A 24661-nucleotide genomic window follows, 5' to 3' on the forward strand; every position below is an offset into this window, starting at 1 on the left:
CGATGCTTTCACCAATACAAACTAAAAAAATTGTTGAACAAAAACACTGACAAAAAAAATGTTTTAAAAATTGAAATTCATTTTTGTTATAATTTTTTTTTTCAAATTCTCAAAAAATTCTATGAGTAGCCTATACAATATCCAAATAGTTTTAGTTTTATATCTTATTGGAATATAGACTATTGTCGAAGATGTAAAACTTCTATATTTTTTTAGTTTCTGAAAATGTGGCATTTTTGTATGGAGACTCCTGAAAAAAATATGTGTATCCGTAACATTTTTGTGTGTAAATTCTCGCGTTTGATATTTCCTTGACATGTTTCTAAATGGAAAATAGTTTGCAGAACATACCAATCGCGATATATCATACACGAAAATGTTATGAGTAAAACATTAGTAGTAATTTTTCAAAAAAAAAAACTATGAAAAAGTTATTGTTGGAAAAACTCTTTTTCTGTAATAATGCTACGTTGATTGATTTTCAAACGGTTTCATTTTCAATGAAAACATTTATTTATTTATTTATTTATTTAAATCTGATTCATCTGACATCTGTGTGAATAAATATTAATGAATAAACATGAACGATTTCCTACATTTCATTGACCGAAGTTTTGTAGGTCAATGATGACAAAAAAACTAACTGGTCTTTTTGAAAATATTACCCCGCATGTTGAAGTCCACTCTCCGAATAACGCCACGTCGAAGAGCAGACAGGAGAGTCCTGCGCCTTGTCGAAGTTCCCCATGAGTCTCAAACGATTCCGATAGACCACCTGAGATCTGCATACTGCACCGCACACCGTTCACCGTTGCCTGAATCAGTTTTGTCTGCTTTCGGGGAAAGCCGTGTTCGTCCATCATTCTCCATAGCTGTCGTCGGTCGGTTGTATCATATGCGACCTTGAAACCAACGAAGATGTGGTGCGTAGGGACCTAATACTTGCTGCACTTTTGGAGGATCTGTAGCAGTGTAAAAATCTGCTCCGTCGTCGAGCAACCGGGCATGAATCCGGCTTGATAACTTCCCACAAATATACTTACTATTGGCGATAGACGACGAAAGAGGATCTGAGACAGAATTTGTAAGCACCATTTAGGATTTTGATGACATGATAGTTACCACAATCCAGCTTGTCACATTTTTATTAGATGGGGCAGATTGCCGCGTTATTCCACTCCTCCAGTAGCTGTTCTGTTTCCCAGATCCTGACTATCAATCGGTGCATACACTCTACAAGTTTTCCAGGAGGAAAAATTCCGCTACGAGGCCATCCTTATCGGTTACTTTGTGGTTCTTTAGTTGATTAAGCCTTACCTTCGCCCATCGTCGGGGGTGGCACGTTGTCATTGTTCACTGCACCGGTGTAGTCCTCATCCACACCGTCTTGGTCTCCAGTCTGCACGTTGTTCAGGTGTTCATCGTAGTGCTGCCTCCACCTTTCGATCATCTTGCGTTCGTTCGTCAAGATACCTCCTTCCTTGTTCCTGCACATTTCGGCCCGCGACACAACGCCTTTTTCCGAAGCATCTAGTTTCTTGAAGAACTTCCGTGATTCTCGAGAACGATAAAGCAGCTCCATCTCCTCACACTCTTTCTCTTCCAAACGGCGCTTTTTTTCACGAAAGAGATGTGTTTGCTGCGTTCGTTTCAGTCTGTATCGTCCCACGTTCAGGAGCGCCGTTGTTCTCGTTGTTTATACCCGATGACGGTCTCTGCTGTGCTGCTAATTCCTGTTTTCAAGGTGTTCCAGTATTCATCGAAAGGAGCAGCATCTAGTTCGTCTACCCCCGGTAACGCAGCTTCAAGACGCTGCGAGTATGTTGCAGCAACGTTCGGCTCCTGCAGTCGTCATAGGTGGTACCATGATGAGCGTTGGTGTCTTATGTTATTGACGACCGACAGTTAGGAACACAGTTTGACCATCATCATATAGTGGTCTGAATCGATGTTAGCGCCACGATAGGTTCTGACGGTGATGATATCCAAGAAGTGACGACCGTCGATCAAAACGTGGTCAATTTGTGTTCCTGTTTGCTGAGGTGATCTCCAGGTGTAACGATATTGGAGGCTGTGCTAGAAGAAGGTGCTACGTATGTCCAGGTTCTTGAAGGCAGCGAAGTCGATAAGTCTTAGGCCGTTTTCGTTGGTTCGCTGATGGGCGCTTAACCTACCAATTACCGGTCTGAACTCCTCTTCTTGGCCGACCTGAGCGTTCAAATCATATGTTGTCGTGTTTTGGGCATCGATCGTCTTCACGCTCTAGCTGCGCCTAGAATTCTTCTTTATCGTCATCCGTGTTAGATAGATGGGGCTGAGGACGTTAATAATTCTGATGTTGAAGAAATGGCCTCACATCCTCAATCTGCACATTTTTTCATTGACCGGTCACCAGCCAATCACCTGTTACTGCATCATCCCTATAACGATGAAAGATATACCCAGCTAGTTGCCGCAGTTCTGATAGATGGAACCCACCTTGGAACGATCGCACTATTGAACCTTTCCAGCTAGGATTGGGCGATCTTTATATAAAGATCGATCTTGTCGAATCGATTTTCCAAACGGTGTAGGGATCGATCCACTGATCAAATCGGTAACAAAGAATCGATTTTTGCCGAATCGACCTTTTAAAGATCGATTTTTTTTTCATATTATCTGCTTATTCTATAGAAGTTTCATCTTCTCTTTAAACAAATTTCATATTCATAATGGAACATCAAAAGCATTTTGTTTTGTTCTTCAGCATGTAGGCCACCAAAATGTTTAAGTCCAGAAAAAAAATCCATTTATTTATCTTGCGCCGACAAGGAGTCTTCATCAAAGTTTTTATTTAATACATTCTTTGAAAAAGCATTACTAGAAATTCCATAACTAATGTCTGCCCAGAACTAAGTTGACAACGATCCCATTAAAGCCAATCGTGCCATGAGTCTGTCATTTAGTCGAAGCCGATTCTTAATTTTGGTGCCAGTTCCAAAAAACAACGTTTCGCCTGGGTTTGATGTCAACATCTAGTTCAGTGATCAAATGAGCCGTTGGTTTCAGTAACTGCCGCTAGTTATATCTCTGTCAGCATTTGTACGGAAGTAAATCGTAGAAGTTGCGGTCCAAATGATAACATTACGTTTGAAAGAAATGTTAGGTGGTCTTTGGTGAGATTGATATCGATGTATACTGAAAAACAAATCTACAAAAAGATCGAAAAAGTCTAGAGCAAAAAATCGGTTTTCTCGATTTTCCCAAGTAAAAAGATCGATCCAAAAATTCGGAAATCGGAATGGAAAAGATCGATCTACTGAAAATCCATCCGAGATCGCCCAATCTTATTTCCAGAACGATGTTGAAATTGCGGGTTCTGAAAAGTTTCGAAAGAATTCGGGCACTCGCAAGAAAATTGAGAGACTTGCAGCTCCATGTTCCGAGTTTCCAATCTCTAGTTCGTGTTCTTTGCGTGAGTCTAGTCCGATTGTCCCGTCTCGAATTTCTTTATGAATTTTCCTGTACGTTTCATTTTTTCGGATGGCTTGCAAAGCCTGCACCAACCCCATGTCTCGCCGGATGACCGACGTGCACAGCTCTTCAGAGTCCTGGAAGAGGCTGGCACGAAGACAGTGATCATCCGCCCCTGATATGGTGAACAGACACTGTTTTGAGCCGCACCTCCACGATGAACAGACGCTCGAATAGACTCCCTTTCCTGTCAGCATACGACCAAGATCCCACCGGAGTTGATTACCCGATCTTCACTATGGTTACTCGTACCCCAGCCGACACCACGGGGAGGTAGGGATAGGAGTTACTGAACGAAGCTAAGGACCACGAGTGGGGTCTATTTTATACCTGCAGGTACGCGAAGTACCGATGGTACGCTTAGTCCAGTCGTTTACCAACCAAACGACACCCGTTTCTGCATCTCCTCAATTACAATGAAAGTTGTTCCCAGCTCGTGTTTAATGCTGCAGCTCTGGTAGATAGTAGAACTATCTTGAAACAATCGTTCCGTCGAACATTCCAACACACCTCCTGAAGCGCTACGATGTTGAGATTACGGGCTTTCAATATTTTCGAGAGAATTCGGGTACTCGCAAGAAAATTTAGAGATTTGCAGTTCCATGTCCAGAGCTTTCAATGGGCCTCATTCCCGAATACACTACACGCGAAAACAATGTGGAATGAGTACAACTTTATTGCGGATTACACGCAACTGTAAACATTTGGTAGAATTCATTATGAATACACCGAGTTCAACAATCAATGTTATTCTGGTTTACACTTCAAGATCTCGTTTTTGTAAACAGAGCGATTCATGCACATCGAGATCGCCGATCATATTTCTTTTTCTACACAACTCGTTCACTACTCGAGGTAAACAAAACAAAATACAACTGACGTTTCTCTCAGAAACGACATTGGAAATGAACACAGGGTCACTCTGGTTTCCACTCCACTTTCTACACGGAGTTCATTTTTACACTTCACGATCGGTGGAAACGGGAATAGGCGCAAAAAAGTGAAGTGTAAGTGGATTCGGGAATAAGGCCCAATATCTAGTCAACGTTCTTTGACAGGGTCTAGTCCAATTTTTCTGCCTCGAATTACTTGTAGTTTTTTGGTGCATTTTATTTTTACTAGATTATTTTTTTCTAATTGGGACCTAAACCAACCTCAACACAGATGGAAATAAAACCCACATTTTGCTTCAGAAGAACTAACCGAATTCAAGAATCAACGTCCAAAGAAAAAAAAAAGATAATACATACTATTCATTATCAGCACAAACGCTAGTCAGGTGTAATCTAAGTTAGTTTGACGTGACACACGTACAGTTCGGACGACACGCCGTATACATCTGATCAAATTCATGCTCATGGGAAATGGTATCATACATCTAGTTGAATCTCACATAACACTTTCCCGCGAACTTTGAGCTGTATTTCAAACAATGTATAAATCCATTTAACTTTTCGACAATATATTTGCAGTGGAATGGTATTTCTGTTCCTTTACCCCATATTCCAGTTGGTAAGTTTTTACGTAGCTGTAGGTGGTGATCCAAAAGATCTGCGGCTGGGCATCGTTAATGATGAAGTCAATAACATCCAAGAGTGCTTCAACAAATCGCTAATCACTACCTTCTACAATGACGAATACGACTGCGATCTGTACAAAACATCCTGTCGATTTCTCAATCAACTGAATCGGAGCATTGCGATACAGGTTAGGCCCTATACACAGATAGAAGAACATCATATGCATATCCGGCAATCTCGGTCGGATTGAGTCTTACTAGAAAAATATGTGGAATAATGTTTCGCCTCTAAACGTATCCTCATACATATGATGCAATAAGTCGAAGCAAATAACATTGTGATGAACCTTTTGCAGGAATATTACGATACGTTTGACGATGCATATCAAGCAGCGAGGAGTGGTAAAGTATGGGGATTTATTTATTTTACGGAGAATTTCACAGAATCACTACAAGACGTTCGAGACAACGTGCGCGAGGCGAATCCAGGGTCCTTCCATACCTCGGAAATTAAGGTATATCTCGATAAATCTGACCAACAGGTAACTTTCTTTCTTGAGAAAAAACTACTCGAAACATACAAAGAATTCGCGGAAGGAATAATGACCGATTGTAACCTACCGAAACAACTAGCAAACATTCCCATTACTTTTGAAAAACCTGTGTATGGTACATTTGATGATGAGTTTACCGATTTCATGGCACCAGGGGTAGTCATGACGTAAGATTTTGAATATTCTAAATTTAAAAAAAAAAGATAATAAGCTTCATTTTCTAGAATGATTTTCTTCCTGGCAACATTAATTACCGCAACGATATTTATTACCGATCGACTTGAAGGAGTATGGGATAGAACACTGGTAGCAGGTATGGTTTCAATACTCAAATCTTTAGCTGCGGAAATACGTCGCATTTCAAATGAAAAATAATTGACCAACAACGGTAACCGTTTTCCTTTCGCTCATTACGTTTCTGTGAATATACCAGGTATTACGGCCCTCGAGTTGTTGTTAGCACATATAATTACACAAACGTCGATTATGCTGTTGCAATGTGTCGAAATTGTTCTTCTCGCCACGTTCATTTTCGACGCACAGAACCAAGGCAGCAACGCAACGGTAGTCGGCCTTTTGATGCTGTTGGGCTTTGCTGGAATGCTGTATGGTGAGTAAAACATAAAGCATAAGATAATTGACAAAAAAATCTGCTTATTATTCCGTTTATTATTGGTAGGTAGTATATTTCGCAGTGAACAATGTTTGAAACATATCATAGTCATAAATGGTATTTTATGCTCGTATTTCAGCTTTGTTTGAGAAAAAATATATACTGTTTTGGAAATTATTTAACTAATAATAATAATTGTTGCAGACAATTTATTATTATTATTATGTGCTCTAGTGGCTGAGTGGTTAGCGTAACACATTATCACGGTCCCGTGTACTCTAGAGCTTGCCACTTACAACACATTCAAGGCGTGTTCTTTAGCATAATAAATCACAACTAAGTACTATTAGAAATGATGCTAGTCATACCTACGTTGAGACGGCTAAAGTTCCTCTGGGAACGTTAGTCAACTTTGTTAGTGAGGCAATATAAAAACAAGAACAATTGTTGTGGACAACGGGACTTGAACACGAAACACGAAAAAATCCATATGTCCAATTCCGTAACAACGAGAGTGTTTTTGCGAGGAGCGTTACTTCATTACGTCAATATGAAGAAAAAAACTGCGGAAAGTCATCACATTTTGATGGAAGTTTATGGTGACCATGCTCCAATTGAGCGAACGTGTCAGACGTGGTTTGCACGGTTTAAAAGTGGTAATTTTGACTTGGTAGACGAAGCACGTTCCGGACCGCCAAAAAAGTTTGAAGATGAAGTATTGCAGGCTTTACTCGATCAAGATCCGTCCCAAACGGAACAAGAACTTGCAGATACACTTGGAGTGGCTCAGCAAACCGTATCCGATCGTTTAAAAGCAATGGGAATTATCCGAAAGATAGGACATTGGGTGCCGTATGAATTGAAGCCATGAGACGTCGAACGCCGTTTTTTCACATCGACCCTTTGGGGTCGATATCAGTTTCCCAGGGGTCGACAAGATACTGTGTAAGTTGTGTTACGTGAAACAACTCGTTATTAGAATGACTGATATTTTAGTGGAAAGTATTATTGTTGAAACATGTGTAGTTAATTATTAATTACACTTGATATTTGCTGATTTTATGTCTTTTTATTGATGAGAAAATGATACCAAGTTTACTCATTCGACCAACCACAAAGTTTTTGGCGGTTGATGGCATCACTTCGTTCTGGAAAAGGAGTCTCTCGCCCAAAATAGAGTCCCTGCTCTACACAAATCCGGATAAGCGGATCCGGCTGATCCTAAAACTCATTCGAAGAGCATGATTCTTTTCAAATGGGATTCGTGGTTCTCATCGAGAGAGACGGCAAATATAACAGTAGCTCGGAATCCTATGTCCAGTAAGCCTGGTAAGGCCAGGTTTGAGAAGTTTCAAGACACAAAGGGCCTAGTTGGGTAAGGGAGTAAAAAGTGCCCCCAAACCAAATCACCAGCTCTATGGCAAATAAGAAATTTTGACGATTTATTTAAACCCCTATGTGGTTTAACGTAGGATCTATAATTTAAAACGTACTTTTTCGTTTATTTCACTTCTTCTTCTTCTTCTTCTTCTTCTTCTTCTTCTTCTTCTTCTTCTTCTTCTTGAATGGCGTTAACGTTCCCTGTGGAACTTTTGCCGTCTCAACTAGAGATGGGCAAAACAGTTCACTTTGATGAACGGTTCACTCACTAACCGTTCATCTAAGGGAATCAGTTCTTTTGAACCGTTCTTTCGCTCTTTCGTTCAGCGGTATTAAGAACAACGTAGAATGTTAGCTGGAACCCAACATCAATAGACAGCTAATCATTGATATCGTTGGATTGGATGGTGTACGAATGGGATTTATATTTTTGAAATTTAGTGGGGAAAGATATGCTGCTTCTTTAAATGTCGCAAACTGTATGTGAAAATATGTTTATCGGTCGACAAAAGTTTATGTAATAATTTGATGCGCACAAAATATGTGCAATTTTTCATATTCTCTTTTTGGACAACACACAGGTTCCATGTAAGATCATATTTCATAATGTTCATTCAGGGAAATCAGCAGCTATTTTCACTAACAATCAATCATACAAACAATCACGATAACACGTACACGCAATAGTCCAAACAATGAATTGAAAGCAACGAAAAGCTTTTTTCTCAACATGCCCTCACTATAAAATTTTATGTTTACCTAATCCATGAATCGCCCCAGCTTCCCCCAGATTTTTTTCTGATAATCAGAAAATATATGATTGTTACGCGGAATTAAAAGAATACATTAAATTGAAAATATATAGTTTTGCTTCTAAAACTACGAAAACAGTTCGTTCCCAAACAGTTCACTCTCAATGAGTTCTTCCCCATACAGTTCACTCGCAAACAGTTCGTCCACAAACAGTTCACTCTCAAACAGTTCACTCGCAAACCGTTCTTACGGAATCAGTTCGTTCACAAACCGTTCGCTCGCAATTAGTTCGTGGGGAGAACTACCGTTCTTTGAAAAAGAACGATTGCTCGTTCACTCTATTCGGCGAACTAGTCCTTTCGTACCGTTCGTGAACGGTTTGCCCACCTCTAGTCTCAACGTATGTATTAACTAGCGTTCTTTATTAATACTTAGTTGAGATTCCTTAAGCCAATAACACGCCTTGAATGTATTCCGAGGGGCAAGCTCTAGAATACGCGTGACCACAGTGCAAGTCGAAGGAAATTTCTGACGAAAAATCCCCCGGCCAGAACGGGAATCGAACCTGAACACCCGGCATGATAATGTGAGACGCTAACCACTCGGCCACGGGTGCACATTCGTTTATTTCACGCCATCCTCAAAAGCTTGGAGATAAAAATACGGTGTATTAAGAAAAATTATCAAAAAAAAATTCATCAAAAATTGAAGTTCTAAAAAAATTTTGAAATTTAATTTTTTTGTGATTTAGAGATTCAGTACTACTCTAATTTATATTTAAATGTGTTCCTAGGGATTTTCTAGATATTTGTGATATTTTTCAAATTTTTTTCAGTGTTGCGTGGTACAAAAAAAACGAAAAGGTGCATTTTTCACCATAGATCCTATGGTGTACCATATAAGAACTCAAATATGCCAAAATGTTTTATTTAGTACTATATACATTATTTTCCATACGGCTGGTGATTTGGTTTGGGGGACTTTTTACTCCCTTACCCAGCCAGGGTCTTTGGAGATATAAAAAAAAAATTGTACCGCGCAACGCTGAAAAAAATATGAAAAAAATCAGAAAACAATCACGCATATCTAGAAAACCCGTAGGAACACATTTAAATATGAATTAGAATAGTACTGAATCTCTAAATCCAAAAAAAAATCAAAATTTCAATATTTTTTTTAGTACTTGAATTTTTGGTGATTTTTTTTCTTTGATAATTTTTCTTGATACACCGTAGTAAGATGCACATTCAATTTTAGAGGATGGCGTGAAATAAACGAAAGTACGTTTTTCACTATAGATCCTATGTTAAACCACATAGGGGTACAAACAAATAAACCGTCCAAATTTCTTATTTGATATCCTATACAATATTTGCCATACAGCTAGTGATTTGGTTGGGGGCACTTTTTTCTCCCTTACCCGGCCAGGCCCTTTTACCGAATCATAACGCGTAGCAAAATCTGAAGGCATCGAACCACTTTTTGCCCTTTTTTGAACATCTCTGGTATTGCTAGTTGTTACAATATCTTTACAGCACACGTGATCTTCTTCCAGATCATTGTCGAATCATTCTTCATTCCATTGTCGAATCATTCTTCATTCCGTTGTCGAATCATTATTCATTGCATGGTAATCATTCCGACTATGGCACATTACTTAGCTTTGGGCCCTATTCCAGAAAACGAGACGAGCAATTCGTCTCATCTCGTCTCGGCTTCAGTCACTGTCGAGACGAGCAAAATATCCTATTCCAGTACACGAGTTTCGTTGAAATGTTTTATTTGGTAGACTGGAGAGACTTCAGTCACTTTTTCTCGGTATGATCAGTGATTTTTTTTTTTTTATCCAAAATATATATTTTATTAAGGCTCATATGGCGTCAGCCTAACGGGGCCGGGAGTTCAATATTTTGACAATGTTTGCTTAGACTATGTTAGTAATATGTAACCGATTACTCGCGTTTGACTCGAGGTTAGTATTACAAGTGTTCTCATAATTGGTATGTCGCAGTCTTCGATGCTCTGTACGTGTGCCCGACACTGGATACTTCCTATTGGGATGCAGCTGACCATTAATCAGCAACGCCCCCCTAGTCTGTACCCCATATCTAGCGTGGTGCGTCTTTCTCGACTCGAGGAATCCAGGATAGAATGGTCACTAGCCGGCGCAATCATCAGCTCGTGTAGAGTTGTCATGAGCGGTACAACCTTTGGCTCTTGTTGAATGATCAGTGGACTGCACAACCTTTGGCCCGTGCATCTGTAAAGAGTGTGTGTATGTATTGCCGCGACTAAGTAAAAGTTTATCGATCGCTAGGAGGGATATGAAACGGGGACACAACGAAGGAAACATCATTAAACGTTGACATCGGCGTTTCTGAGGTATAGATGAAGCAGAAGATCAGGATCCCGGCTACCTAAGATATCCCGGACGGGGATATCCGATTGTCTGCCTTGTGCTCTCAGTGCTCTAGAGAGCTGAGAGCGAGCAGCATGGAACCGGATACACGACCAGACAACATGCTCGATGTCGTGGTAGCCATCGCCACAATCACAAAGATTGTTTGCTGCGAGCCCAATGCGATAGAGATGCGCGTTTAGGTTGTAGTGATTGGACATAAGCCGAGATATCACGCGAATGAAATCACGACCTACATTCAATCCCTTGAACCATGCACTCGTCGAGACCTTAGGGATAATCGTGTGTAACCAACGACCGAACTCATCACCACTCCACATGCGCTGCCAACTTACGAGCGTATACTGACGAGGAATGTGGAAAAATTCATTATAAGCAATTTGCCTTTCAAAAAGTGTGCCTTCTAAAGCGCCCACCTTAGCTAGCGAGTCCGCTTTCTCATTCCCCGGAATCGAGCAATGAGAGGGAACCCATACTAAGGTAATCTTGAATAATTTTTCGACCAAAACACTCAATAGTTGTCTTATTCTAGTTAGGAAATAAGATGAGCGTTTATCAACCTTCATTGAGCGGATTGCCTCTATTGAGCTGAGACTGTCTGAAAAAATAAAATAGTGGTCGATGGGCAATGTTTCAATGATCCCTAATGCGTAATATATCGCACCCAGTTCATCGACATACACGGAACAAGGATCTTTGAGTTTGAAAGAGGCACTGGAATTTTCATTGAAGATGCCGAAGTCAGTGGACCCGTTTACGAATGAACCGTCAGTAAAGAACATTTTATCAGATCCAACTTTCCCATATTCTGCCGAAAATATCGGCGGAATAGAATCGGAGCGTAGGTGATCTGGGATTCCATGGATTTTTTGTCGCATGGACAGATCAAAAATGACAGAGGAATTGCAGAAGTAAGGGAAGCAAACTTGGTTGGAGATGCCTGGTGAAGGGTGCACGTCGTGTGTAAGGTACTCATGGTATAAAGACATAAAACTTGACTGAGGAGTCAGTTGGAGTAGATTTTCGAAGTTATCAATTACCAATGGATTCATGATCTTGCAACGGATGAGAAATCTGTAGGATAATTCTGTGAACCGAAGAGTAAGCGGGGGTACTCCTGCCAAAACTTCGAGACTCATCGTATGTGTCGAATGCAAACACCCCATGGATATACGCAAGCAACGATATTGTATTCTCTCCAGCTTGAGAATATGAATCCTGGCAGCTGATCGGAAGCAAAAACTGCCATATTCTAACACTGATAATATCGTTGTTTTGTACAACTGAATGAGGTCTCCTGGATGGGCACCCCACCATGTTCCGGTAATTATTTAGAGAAAATTGATTCTTTGCTGGCATTTCTGTTTCAAATACGCAATGTGTCTCCCCCAGGTACACTTAGAATCCAAATATACACCCAGGTATTTGAAAAACATAGAGTGTTGGATCGTTTTGCCGGATAGGTGAAGCAGGAATTGGGTGGGTTCGTGCTTCCTAGAAAAAACGACCATTTCAGTTTTCTCCGTAGAGAATTCGATACCCAGCTTGAGGGCCCACCTGAACAGATTGTTCAGGGTATCTTGCAACGACTTTTGCAGAACGACGGGATTAGTACCCGTGATGGAAATAACTCCATCGTCTGCAAGTTGTCTCAGCGTGCAGTCTCTAGTTAGACAATCATCCATATCATTGACGTAAAAACTGTACAAGAGGGGGCTTAGGCAGGAGCCTTGTGGTAGGCCCATAAAACTGTAACGAGAACATTTCGAGCTGCCATGATAGAAAATCATGTGCTTTTCTGACAGTAAATTGTACAGGAAATTGTTAAGAATTGGTGAAAGTCCACGATTATGAAGCTTCTCTGAGAGAATTTCCATGGAAACTGAATCAAATGCCCCTTTGATATCGAGAAAAACGGAAGCCATTTGTTCTTTGCGAGCAAATGCGATTTGGATTTCAGAAGATAGCAGCGCGAGACAATCATTTGTCCCTCTACCTCGGCGGAAGCCAAACTGCGTATTTGACAGCAAATTGTTTGTTTCGACCCACTTGTCCAAACGAAGTAGAATCATTTTCTCTAACAATTTACGAATACAGGATAACATTGCAATCGGCCTATACGAGTTGTGATCGCAAGCCGGCTTGTTGGGTTTCCGTATGGCTATCACTCTCACTTGTCTCCAGTCATGCGGGACAATATTCAGCTCCAGAAACTTGTTGAGCAAGTTCAGCAAACGCTGTTTTGCCAAGTCGGGAAGATTCTTCAACAAGTTGAATTTAATCTTGTCCGACCCCGGAACTGAATTGTTACATGAGAGAAGGGCAATTGAGAATTCCACCATCCAAAAATTCTCATAATCGCCTTGAAGTGGAATGTCGCGTACGACGTTTTGTGCATGAACGGTGTCGGGGCAAACCTTCCTTGCAAAGTTAAAAATCCAACGGTCAGAGTATTCCTCACTTTCGTTTGTATGGTTCCAGCCACGCATTTTCCTAGCCGTATTCCAAAGAGTGCTCATAGCGGTCTCCCTTGACAAACCATTGACGAATTTCCGCCAATATCCACGCTTTTTTGCTTTAATCAAACCTTTTAGTTTGGCTTCTAGAGCTTGGTACTTTAGAAACCATTCCACTAATCCAGTTTTCCTGAATTTTTTGAAAGCGGATGATTTTTCAAGGTAGACCTTTGAACACTCCTTGTCCCACCAAAGTGATGGAAGACGACGTCGGAAAGTGGTAGCCGGTACACGTTTCTTTTGAGCTTGAAGTGCGCTTTCGTAAATCAAACTCGATATAAAGTTATACTCTTCGAGTGGAGGAAGTTCATGCATTGAAACAATTGCTTCAGATATTATTTCCTCAAATGTTCTCCAGTCAATATTCTTCGTGAGGTCATACAAAATATTGACTGACTCACGAGAGCTTGATTCATTAGCGATCGATAAAATTATTGGTAGGTGATCACTACCGTGGGGATCTTGGATTACCTTCCACATGCAATCCAGGGATAACGAAGAAGAGCATAGAGATATGTCTAGCATGCTTGCCCGTGCAGGAGGGTTGGCTATTCTGGTTGCTTCCCCAGTATTCAAAACTGTCAATTTGAAGTTGTCGCACAGATCATAAATCAAAATGGCACGGTTGTCATCGGAGAGTGATCCCCATGCTGTTCCATGGGAGTTAAAATCACCTAAGATTACCCGCGGCTACGGCATTGCCTCGATAGTATCAAAGAACTGATGGCGGCCTACCGTAGTTCTGGGAGGGATATATATCGAAGCAATGCAGAGGTCTTTGCCATTGATTTGTGTCTGGCAAGCAACAACTTCAATGCCTGTCATCGAAGGGAGAGTGACTCTATAGAAGGAGTGACATTTTTTAATCCCCAATAGTACGCCACCAAACGAGTCATTTCGATCGAGGCGAATAATGTTGAAATCGTGGAAATTCAGCTCATCGGCTGAAGAAAGCCATGTTTCACAGAGAGAAAATACATCACAGTTAGAGCTGTGAACTAAAAATTTAAACTGATCTAGTTTAGGAATAATGCTTCTGCAATTCCACTGTATTACAGTGGTCCTTGACCTCTTGCACTGAATCAGGCATCGAGGGAAATGAACGCTGCCAAAAAACCACATTTTTCTTTCAAAAATGTTCTCACAATCGGAAGCAAACATAATACTATGCTTTTAAGAGGGTCGTTTATATTTAAAGCATTTAAAATGTTGTCCACCAGGTCAGAAATCGCAAGCAAGCAAGATTGTGGCTGTTGCCTCGACCGCGAAAAAGGAGCAGACGTGTTGGGTGCTGCTCCGGGAAGTGCTGAGGACCCCTGGTGCGTAGAAGAACCGCTTAAACCAGGAGGTACATGCTTCGGTCTATTCTCAGCACGTTCGATTCGAGTTTTCATTCCAACTTGGGAAGTTTCGGTTTTCTTTCTGGGGAGTGATGGAAAAGAAGTAATTTTTCTTTTCCTGATGGGACCCTGCGATGTACCGGAACTTCCTGCATTGGGAGCGTCAGCAACAGGCTCGTCGTTCTGCAGAATGGAGTAGGGATTGTCCTGAGTCGTTGGAACGGGACTCTTAAGCATTTCTGCATAAGTCCGCTTGGAACGTTCTTTTAAGGAACGCTTGATTTTTTCCCCTCGTTGTATGTACACCGGGCATTGAGTAAGATCATGAGGAGTCCCGCCGCAATGAAGACACTTGCGCTCTTTCGGGCAAGGATTCTCATCATGGCTCTCTCCACAATCTGCGCAACGTTTTTTGTTGCAACAATAGGCGGCCGTGTGATCGAGTTGCATACATTTGTTGCATTTCATTACCCGGGGTACAAACAACCGAACAGGTAAACGAAGTGCACCTATTGCAACGTAGTTAGGAAGGGCGGAACCCTCAAATGTCACACGAAAAGAGTTTGTCCGATTGAGGACTCGTTTGTCATTTTTAAGTGACACAGATTTCAGTCGATCGCATGCAAGAATCTTCACACTTTTAAAAGAAGAGTTCTTGAAGCGACCGACACCATCGAGTATCTCTTTTCGAGTCAAACCCTTTTCGTTTATTACACCGTCTATTTCAACGTTGCAACAGGGTACGTATACGCGATACTCGATCGCAAAGAGATCACAGCGCGTTATTTCATTCGCTTGGGTTCTGCTGGAGACGACAACTCGTAATTTGTCTGGCCCCATCCGAGTAATCTCGGTAACTTCGGAAAATTTCTGTGTCAACTCTTTTGAGATGCGAATGACGTTAAGAGGTTTGGATTTTCGTCTAAAGTATACGATAAATGGGCCTTTGGCGCCATCAGGGTATTCTTTTAGACGAAAATCCTGCTTCTCGTCTTTTTCCTCATCTTCAGAGCTTTCTATCTCGTAAACAGAATTTTCCTCCTCATCTTCTGTTTCATCCTCCTGCTCTTCAGGAGGAGGTTCATTATCTGATATATTCTTTGGCGTGGATGGTGGATCCTCCCCGCCCTCTGCCATATTAATAAAAACGAAGAAGTAGACAACTGTTCGATATGAACAGAATATAATAATTTGGAAAATATAAATTAGTAAAAGAAATTATATTTCTATATTAGTTATTGTTGAAAATTTTATTTATTTCAATTTTTGTTATTATTTGTACTTTGAAAATGAAAAAAGTTCCAATAATAGTTCAACGGTGATGTATCAAAATGGACACCCCTAATGCCAACGCTTGCCGATTTGGTAAACACAAAGTTTAAACAATGGTGTAAATCGTGCACAGAAGCTATTCAGAATGATGGAAGAAGAAAGAGGAAAATAAACTTCTACTTGCCGCCGCTGTGTAGCGTGTGTGATGATGTGTCTTGCTGCCGGATTGTCTCGATAGCGCACCACTTTTTATGAGCTTTACTTCGCTCGCAGCGCACCAGATGAAAAAATACACACTAGAAACGGATGTAAAAAAAAACACCTGTATCGGATCAAATATAGGTTCGACCGATCTTCTTGCGAGTTGTCGAAGCAATCCAGCAGTGATGTCAGATGAAAAGACATGTTTTTATTTTGAGAAAAACAACAAACATTTTTAAAATTGTTCAATCGATACTCTTTTCTCAGTGCCAAAATATTAAAAACATAAAAAAAGGAACAAGTTTCATATATCTATTGATTCCTCAGCCACACACCACAAAAAAATCAAAGTCCTGAAAAAACATTTTCCAGAGCATTCATCTTGTGCCGTTAATCGGTATAAAGTAGTCTGACCAAATAGTTCCGGACTATAAAAACAAGACACGTAAACAAAAAAAAACCCATTTTTTAAAGAATATTATTGAGTGAATGAAACCGAGGATAAAACCGAACTATTTAACATTCTTATACAGCCATTCCATACCGAACCGATATAGTAGTTCTCAAATTTCGTTAAAATTGGTAGTTTTGAAAATTGAAATTTTTGAATAAAAGTGGAAAAAAATGATTTTTCGAACCACCCTAATAAAAAAAATAAAAAAATACGGGTCTAATATCTTGTGATAAGGAACAAAACTACCAATTTTAACAAAAATCTGAGAACCACTATATCGTTTTCGCCTGGAATGGCTGTATATGTACCTGCTGTGTTCTCTACCAAGAAACAATATTCACAAAATTTTCTCATTAATTTTGCCACAATCCAGATAAAAGTTCTATTTGACAATTATTTATGATTTCAATATTGAGCCGTGACTTTTCTGTTGTCCACATATTGTTCATCATTTATCAGAAAAAGGAGATTTTTACTAATACTACTTTGAATGGTCAGTTAGAAATGGACTTTAATAAAACCCATTTATACTGTTGTGTGTTTACTAGTATAACTTTTTATTTTTTAATGTACTCCAACGCAGTACCGTAAAATTATTCACAATTTAAATGGATTTCGTTTACAGTGTTTCATCTGAATCAACTAAACTTTCGAAACAACTTTGCTCCTCACTAGCCAGAAATACTTTTTTCCTTTTATGTTGAAGAGTTAATTTTTTTATAAATCGTTTGTTCTTACAGGCTCAGTTATATAAATTTGATGAATCCAAATTCTAAATCCATTTTTAACACTTTGACGTCCGCACCATTTGTAAAAAAATATTCGCTTGGCACCGGCAGCGCTAATTCGGATTACTTGGCTTGTCGCCGCTCGTTCTTGACATTATCGGGAAATTTTAAATTGTTAAGTTTTACTAATCTCATCGTTAGTTTTCATAAGTTCTCAACTCTGTTCCCCTACTTTTATGACATTTCGATGATATACATACTGTTGTGGACAACTCTATTTTGCCGCGCTTCGGATACCGTGTTGATCCGTCACAGCTCAAACCCGCAGGGCTCGCGCATGACAGCATGACTGTCATTGAGTGATGCTAAAGATGCGCATACATGTATTTTAATGTGGTTGTCATTTTGTTGTTGTTTACTTTTGTTATTGTTGTGGAGAGGGTCAATTGTTTATCGTCCATCACCAAATGTATCCGTCTAGGATGTAGCAAATAAAGTTTCGTTTTTATTTGTTGTATCGTGCGCGTTTCAATAACCCTGTCGTGATATTGTGCCAGTGCAAGTCCAGGGTACAAAACATCTTAAATATTACAAACCAGTCCATATTCCCCCACTATATAATTACGTTATGATATACACGCCAAAGGACCACGATCAGCACATTCCAAACATCGTACGATCGCGGCCAGCCAATAACCATCGTTCTGCTGCATCAGCGTTACTCGCCGATAAATACTAGCAACAGAACCAGGGCCCGAAATCTTCGGAGGTGAAAAATGAGGACCGACTATACTCCCAGTAGCTTCGCTTCGACTAGAACTGGTTCGGCAGTCGTCGCCAACAAAAAGTGACTTGATTAGAAAATGAATTGACTAGCGCTGACTAGCGAGGATGACTGATGAACTAGTCCAGTCAGTGGTTATTTTAACTGACTCGACTAATGAATACAAATCTGCCTCTTCATTCAACTGACTTCAATCCACATTTCCATTCCCTACTGATACTTATTTCGTACACGCGTACGCACGTCCATATAAAAAGGAACGAAAATTTGATTCCTGATACAAAAAAGTAGTTACCCCATCAATGGACGGTTTTTTTCTACCCATCGTGAACTCAAACCAACGAACTTAGACATTTATCAAGTATGCTATAATGGTCCTCGCATTAGTATTAGTTAGTATTAGGCATGCAAAATAGCGCACTGCACTCCATTTTACGCGTGCGAGTAGTTTTCGTGTACGCTACAAAAAAATCTAGCTCACCTGTTGCGTTTGTCAAACCACGGTTAACTCAAACATCGATGCATGCAAACGTGCACGGAGAGAGAGGAACGAATTCATTTTGGGGGAAGTCACTTCAAAATGCAATGAGGACAAATTGACTGGGAAGAAATGGGAGTCGGTAGAGGGAGATAGCGACTAAACGCCCGACTGACTGTTCAGTCGTTTTGGCGGAGAAATTGCGTGAAGAGCCAGAAGTCATTTACCGACTGACTAACGATAGTTTGGTCAGGTTGGGTTGCTAGTGCGCACACCGAGCCAACCAAACAGTCGGATTTGTCAAGAGTGCGAATTGGGAGCGAATGGAGAGCGAATTGAACTATCGGCCGAAAACCAATCGTTGTGTGTGCGTAGATCGATGCTAGCCACTACTGATTAAACGGACGGTTGTTAGTTGACCGACAGAATAGTTTGAATGCAATCGGGAAGCCTATCAAACTTTTTTATCGGCCGGTACTGAATCGGTGTAGTGTGCGCTTATGCATATCGCTCCATACTAATTAAGTCGTCCGACCGATCTATCAGCCGACAAAAGTCTGAAGTCTGCGGGGGCTCTTATAGTTTGCTTATTCTACAATTAATAAGATGGGGTATCGATTAAACGCAGACAACTTGAAGTGAGTAGCAAGCCATCTTTTTATCGTAGAGAGGAGGGGACATAAGAACATTTCGACAATTTTAATGTTTACACACATAGATCGATAGTTTTGAGGAAAAGATAGATTTGGTCTAACTGAACCAACACATCCCGCACCGGTACAATGGATTGTTTCCCTCTGGCCCGAATAGAGTTTCCTAAATTCGATCTGGTGACAAGACCACATTGACGCTGATAAGAATAACAAAATCATCAAAATTAACGGCAATATCAGTGGCAGATACATCGTCTCTTTCAACAAGACAAATAAATGTTTGAAAGATCACCAACCAATGTCACTGGTAGAAAGCAACAATAGTTTCAAGCATCGGTTCTCAGGTGAATCCATGTTGCATGTTTAACAGGTGTGTGAAATCTCTGTGAATAAAACATTGTAAATCCCACTTCACTCATCAGATGTTCATTCGAATGAAATTATTGAAAATAATGATAGTGGAATATGGAGGAATATCAAAATTTTGTGTACACAAAATTTTTACTATGTGTCGTCTATAGACGACGCTCGTAGCGAAAGGGTTAACGAGAGGCATCTTCCGTGCATCGCAACTCAACAAGAAACAAACACGTGTCTAACAGATACACACAGTTGCTTCAAGTGAAATATTCGCTAGCGTTCACAGCTCGAGGGGAAACATAAAACACAAAGCGAGCACAATAAGCGAGCTTTGTTGTTTCGGACACAGAAAGATTCTGAGAATTTTCCTCAGAGGCGATACAATACTTATACGCCAGCGACAGATTACTTACTATGCAAGGGTGGAGTTTACTTCGTTGTTTCTATTCTAGCGGCTGCATAAGTTGCACGTTATTGACAGCTCTGTTCAGGAAAGCACACAAAAAGACAGAACAAATGTATGGTGGAATGGGAATGCTTCCAATCGAGATGAAAAATAGAAGGTGGGAAGATTCACGGGTTTTGCTTGTGTTAAACTTTGATTGTATTAGTAGCCAGGAAGAAAAGAAGTTCACATATCAGGCATAACAGTCAGTTACTCAAATGGTACAAAATTGAATGTGTCAACGAATAACGTTGAAAGAGGATATACAGAAAATAATTACATATTTCCAAAAAATATTTTTCGCGTTACATTCATCATTTGAAAAATAAACAGAACATGTCACGAACCAAAATGTTTCATTTTTGTTATTTCTTCTTATATCAGAATTAGTATTCTAATTTTTACTATGTTTGGATTTTAGAGCATCTTCATGGTAGTTTATCTCTTGTTAGCAATTGTAATTCCTTTTTCCACAATTAGGGTGCTGAACACTTCATTCGTCTAAAACTAGGACGGAAGCAGAAAACTTTTCGTCTCAATTTTAGGTCATATGGAGTCTATTCAATTTATTTTTCAAGTGCATTTTACGCGGAAAAAAAACTTGCTACTTTTTTCTCATGCGCTGTAAAATGTTTTCCGCCAAAGGAAAAAACGATTTTGTACCTCTGACTTTGTTCACTTACGTTTTTGGTCGATGTAACGAGAAGTAAAATAAGATTGAAATAAAGTTTAGAACACCTCAAAAATACTGAAATTTCAGTTTCTGCTAAAATTTCAGTTGGGCCCCTATGATTTTGAACGCTAGCATTGATTTAAGAAAAAATACTAATTTGTTCATTTCATCTGCTTATTTTTACTTTTAATAACAACACTTTTCCTATGTAGTGGACTATTATAAGAAAAGTAACATACATAAACAAAATCTGTGACGTCACAGATTTAAAAATCTTCCCACCTTTCATTTTCCATCTCGGCTTCCAATTATCATCAATTTAAACACTGAGAGAAATAATTAGTAAATATAACGAATTTTTTGGTAAATACTACCAATCTATAGTCATTTTCGACCGTACTAATAAACACATATGTCAAGCAGAACCATGATTCGGAAGCCCAATATCGGCTACATTTTCTCATCGAAAATGCACGTATCAGAATTATATCCTTATTATACCTCCGTATTGCCTTATGAGAACAATGAAAATGGTTAATACGCGCTTTTCTCACCAATTTTCAGATATGACTTACTAATGTTATCGAGTAAAATATACTAATCTCTGGTAGGGATGCGGGTTTGTTGACAATATGTACAAAAAATTTGTACATTCTACTAATTTTGCATTACCAAATGTATTTAGTAGTTTTCGACCGAGGATTTTTCTAAGGGAACCATATACAGACCAAGACGGGTCTATGGTACAAGGTGAGGCCGTTTCGTCACTAAGTTGGTTAGGGGAGCGGTATATGAAAACAGTACGGAAGAAAGCGGAAGGGGAATTATTTTCTTGAAGCGTGAAAGAGACAGACTGATCACGAGCGAGCTCCGGCACAAGCGTATTGTGTTTTGTTTACAAACAAAACACAGTAGAATTCCAAGATGGCTGAAGAGTGGTTTTAGCAAGTTGGCCCACCTTAGGATATACTTCTACGCGCCTTGATACAGACTATGGGATTGTAATGTATAGCATATCAAACAAATCTTAGAAAAATTTCCAATTCGATTGGTATGCAAATCACCCTCAATGTAAGACGTAGTCCTACGTCAAAAACGGTTGAATATATTGTCTGGGTAATTCGTACAATTAATTAATTTTATGATTTTCTTCTTTTATTCAAGGACTATTGATATCGATTTTCTGTGATGCACATTCCACAGCAAATTTTATGGCAACTGGAAGCTTCTATCCGATGATCATTATGTGCGGTAAGTATTTTACACAGAATAAATATTCAATTTCAAACCTTTTTTCTCTTTTTTTCTCGTAGGAATTCTATGGCCTCTGGAAGGCATGCCACAATACCTACAATATATGGCGTATTGCTTCCCCTTTACGGTTCCTTCAATGGCTGTACGAAACGTACTAACTAAAGGCTGGAGCATAACTAATTCCAAAGTGTATATGGGCTATGGAGCTGTTGGCATCTGGATAGTGAGCCTTCTGTTACTTTGCCTAATAGGATTAAAGATTAAAAAATGATCCAGATGGAAGTGTGAAACTGGCTCAATGAATAGCGTTTTAGTCTTAGTAATTAATATACGTACGTTCAGCAACTGAGAATATTCCGATTGGTTGTGCAATCGAGATGCATGAAAAATGTAAGGCTTGGTAAACCACATAAGTATAAATAGTGATTCAAAATGATTATGAATAAATAAACAACAACCTGAGCCATTCCCTCTTTCCGTGCTATCTTTCGGTTTGGCAAAAAATACAATCATTGATACCTTAGTGTTTCTCAATGAGCCACGCACTGAAAGTCTGTTATTTATAATACCGAAATTTTCTATATTATAATATGTACTAGCGAAAGCGTGTGGAAAGGAATTGTTTGCGATGTGATGAATATAAGTTATTGATAAAAATCCTTCTTAGCGACACTGAAACAACAACTGAACCTCATTAATCCATTCGCATCTATTAGCGAACAGAGTATCACAGGTTATTCAATAATGTGCTCGATTTTTCAACAGCTAGCTTTGTAAGCAACAGTGTATGGTTAAAATAGGGTGTTTTGGTTAGCCTGGGAATCAATTACAGAGCAATTAGTACGTTGAAATTAAGTCGAAAATGTATTGGAGACTTTATGTGTTTGAGGTATTGAATCAGAACTGTTATGTGAATAAACTCTCGTTGTATTGTAACCTTCCAATGTATTGATGTAACCTACCGTCCCTGATTAGGCTAGTTTTTTCATTTAGATTGGAGTGGATTTCAAAAAGATCCAAGACCAAGGATCATTCGAATACTTGAGCAGACATTTTACATACTTTATACGTGGTATTGTTTGCATCGTTGAGCACTGTGAAAAATAAAAATGGCCAACAAATTTTATTCTATTCTATTTATTTAGAAGAAATATGTTCATTACTACTCAAAAGTATGTAATACTTAATTTTGGTTTGTGCTTACGTAAGGGCAATTATCAACTCTCACGAGACGCGACACGGAACTAAGACACAACACTTACAGGGTGTACAATAAGTACAAATACAAATTTTCATCGTTGTGTAGGTGCGCACCATGTGCACCATGTGCATATTGGTGTCACCTTTAGCCTCGTATATAGGCTAAACGACGCGCACGGTGTTGTCATTTGTTGTTTGTTTACCGCTACGTCGTAGTAAAGTTGTTTGCGAGAGGTGAGCGACCCGGCGACATATTCCGGCGGTTGAAATCTCACGGGATGAAACGGAAATTCATATATACCACCATCCGTCGGTACCGGGAGACGAGTTCGGCCGGAGAACGTGCGAGATCCGGGCGGGCGCATTCGTCGAGGACGCCAGCAGCCATCAATGTGGTGATGGAGCGAGTTCGTCGAAAAATGTACCGCTCGATCCGGAAGACCGCAACTGACCTGGATGTATCGATCGGGATTGCCCACACCATCATGACGAAGGGCCTGGGACACAAGCCGTACAAGAAACGCAAGATTCAAGATGTAACCAAGGCTACAACAAAGAAGAGGCTGGATGAAGGCTGCAACGAAGAAGAGTCTGGATGAATCCAAACTGATACTTTCGCGACACGCACTATTGAACTCTATTCAACCTCTCTGTTGAATTCCTTTCAATCTCTCGGTTGACTTACCTTCAACCTCCACCTCAACCATCAGATTGAAATTCCTCTACTTCCACCTCCCGGTTGAATTTACCAACCCATTGTTTGTACACATCAACCTCACGGTTGAATTCATCAACCTATCGACCTCTCACAAAATCTTCTGGCCTCCTTCGTCGGCCCCTGGTCCCCTCCATCAACCCTCCGGCCGCCTCGCTCAGCCACCCGGCCGAACTCCAATCTCAGCCTCCATCAAAACAAAACACAAGTAACCTCTTTCAAAGTCACAACACAATTTCAAATTTTATGTTCATTCCTAAATGTTGTTTTTCTATTGAACAAAACTAATACTTATGACAGACATAGCTGTACTACCGTTGTATTTCAAAAATTGTATGTCTGTCACCTGATCAACTGATTGTTTAGGTTTGGTTTCAAAACAACTCTTTGCTTGCCCGTTTTGTGATCCGTTGGTTTTTTTTTGGCAGAGAGTGCAATTATGATAATTTTTGACAACAAAAACATCGATGTACATTTCATTTTTAGTGTGTTCTGCAACGTTCCTCCTCTGGTTTCACCATAGTTGAGTATTTAGAAAGGTCCATGTTGAAAAAATACATTTTCGCGACTAAAGTGTGCTACACATACAACGTCCCGTCACAGTGAAGTCAACGTAAAGGAATGAAATGTCAAATATTCTCCCATGGAAATCGTATGGTAGCATTCACATACACCATCACCGGAAACTTTGACGTCGGAAAAATAGGGTCCTATTCCAGAAAAAGAGACGAGCAATTCGTCTCGTCTCGTTTCGGCTTCAGTCACTGTCGAGACGAGCAAAATATCCCATTCCAGTACACGAGTTTCATTGAAATGTTTTATTTGGTAGACTTGAGA

At 39.9% G+C, this 24661-nt stretch overlaps 1 protein-coding gene across 3 annotated transcripts in view; it reads left to right on the forward strand.

The window, feature by feature from the left end:
- LOC129762872 (ABC transporter G family member 20) overlaps nt 1–22845 on the forward strand; it is a 124362-nt gene extending 101517 nt beyond the window's left edge. For all 3 annotated transcript variants that reach the window (XM_055761444.1, XM_055761443.1, XM_055761445.1), the window contains 6 exons: nt 4986–5220; nt 5389–5753; nt 5811–5899; nt 6020–6196; nt 21820–21906; nt 21969–22845. In XM_055761444.1, coding sequence (XP_055617419.1) covers nt 4986–5220; nt 5389–5753; nt 5811–5899; nt 6020–6196; nt 21820–21906; nt 21969–22180 — 1165 coding nt within the window. In that variant the 3' untranslated portion in view covers nt 22181–22845. The remainder of the gene's footprint in view (nt 1–4985; nt 5221–5388; nt 5754–5810; nt 5900–6019; nt 6197–21819; nt 21907–21968) is intronic.
- The last annotated feature ends 1816 nt before the right edge of the window (nt 22846–24661 follow it).

The sequence above is a fragment of the Toxorhynchites rutilus genome, chromosome 1 (assembly GCF_029784135.1).
Source record: "Toxorhynchites rutilus septentrionalis strain SRP chromosome 1, ASM2978413v1, whole genome shotgun sequence".
NCBI lineage: Eukaryota > Metazoa > Arthropoda > Insecta > Diptera > Culicidae > Toxorhynchites > Toxorhynchites rutilus.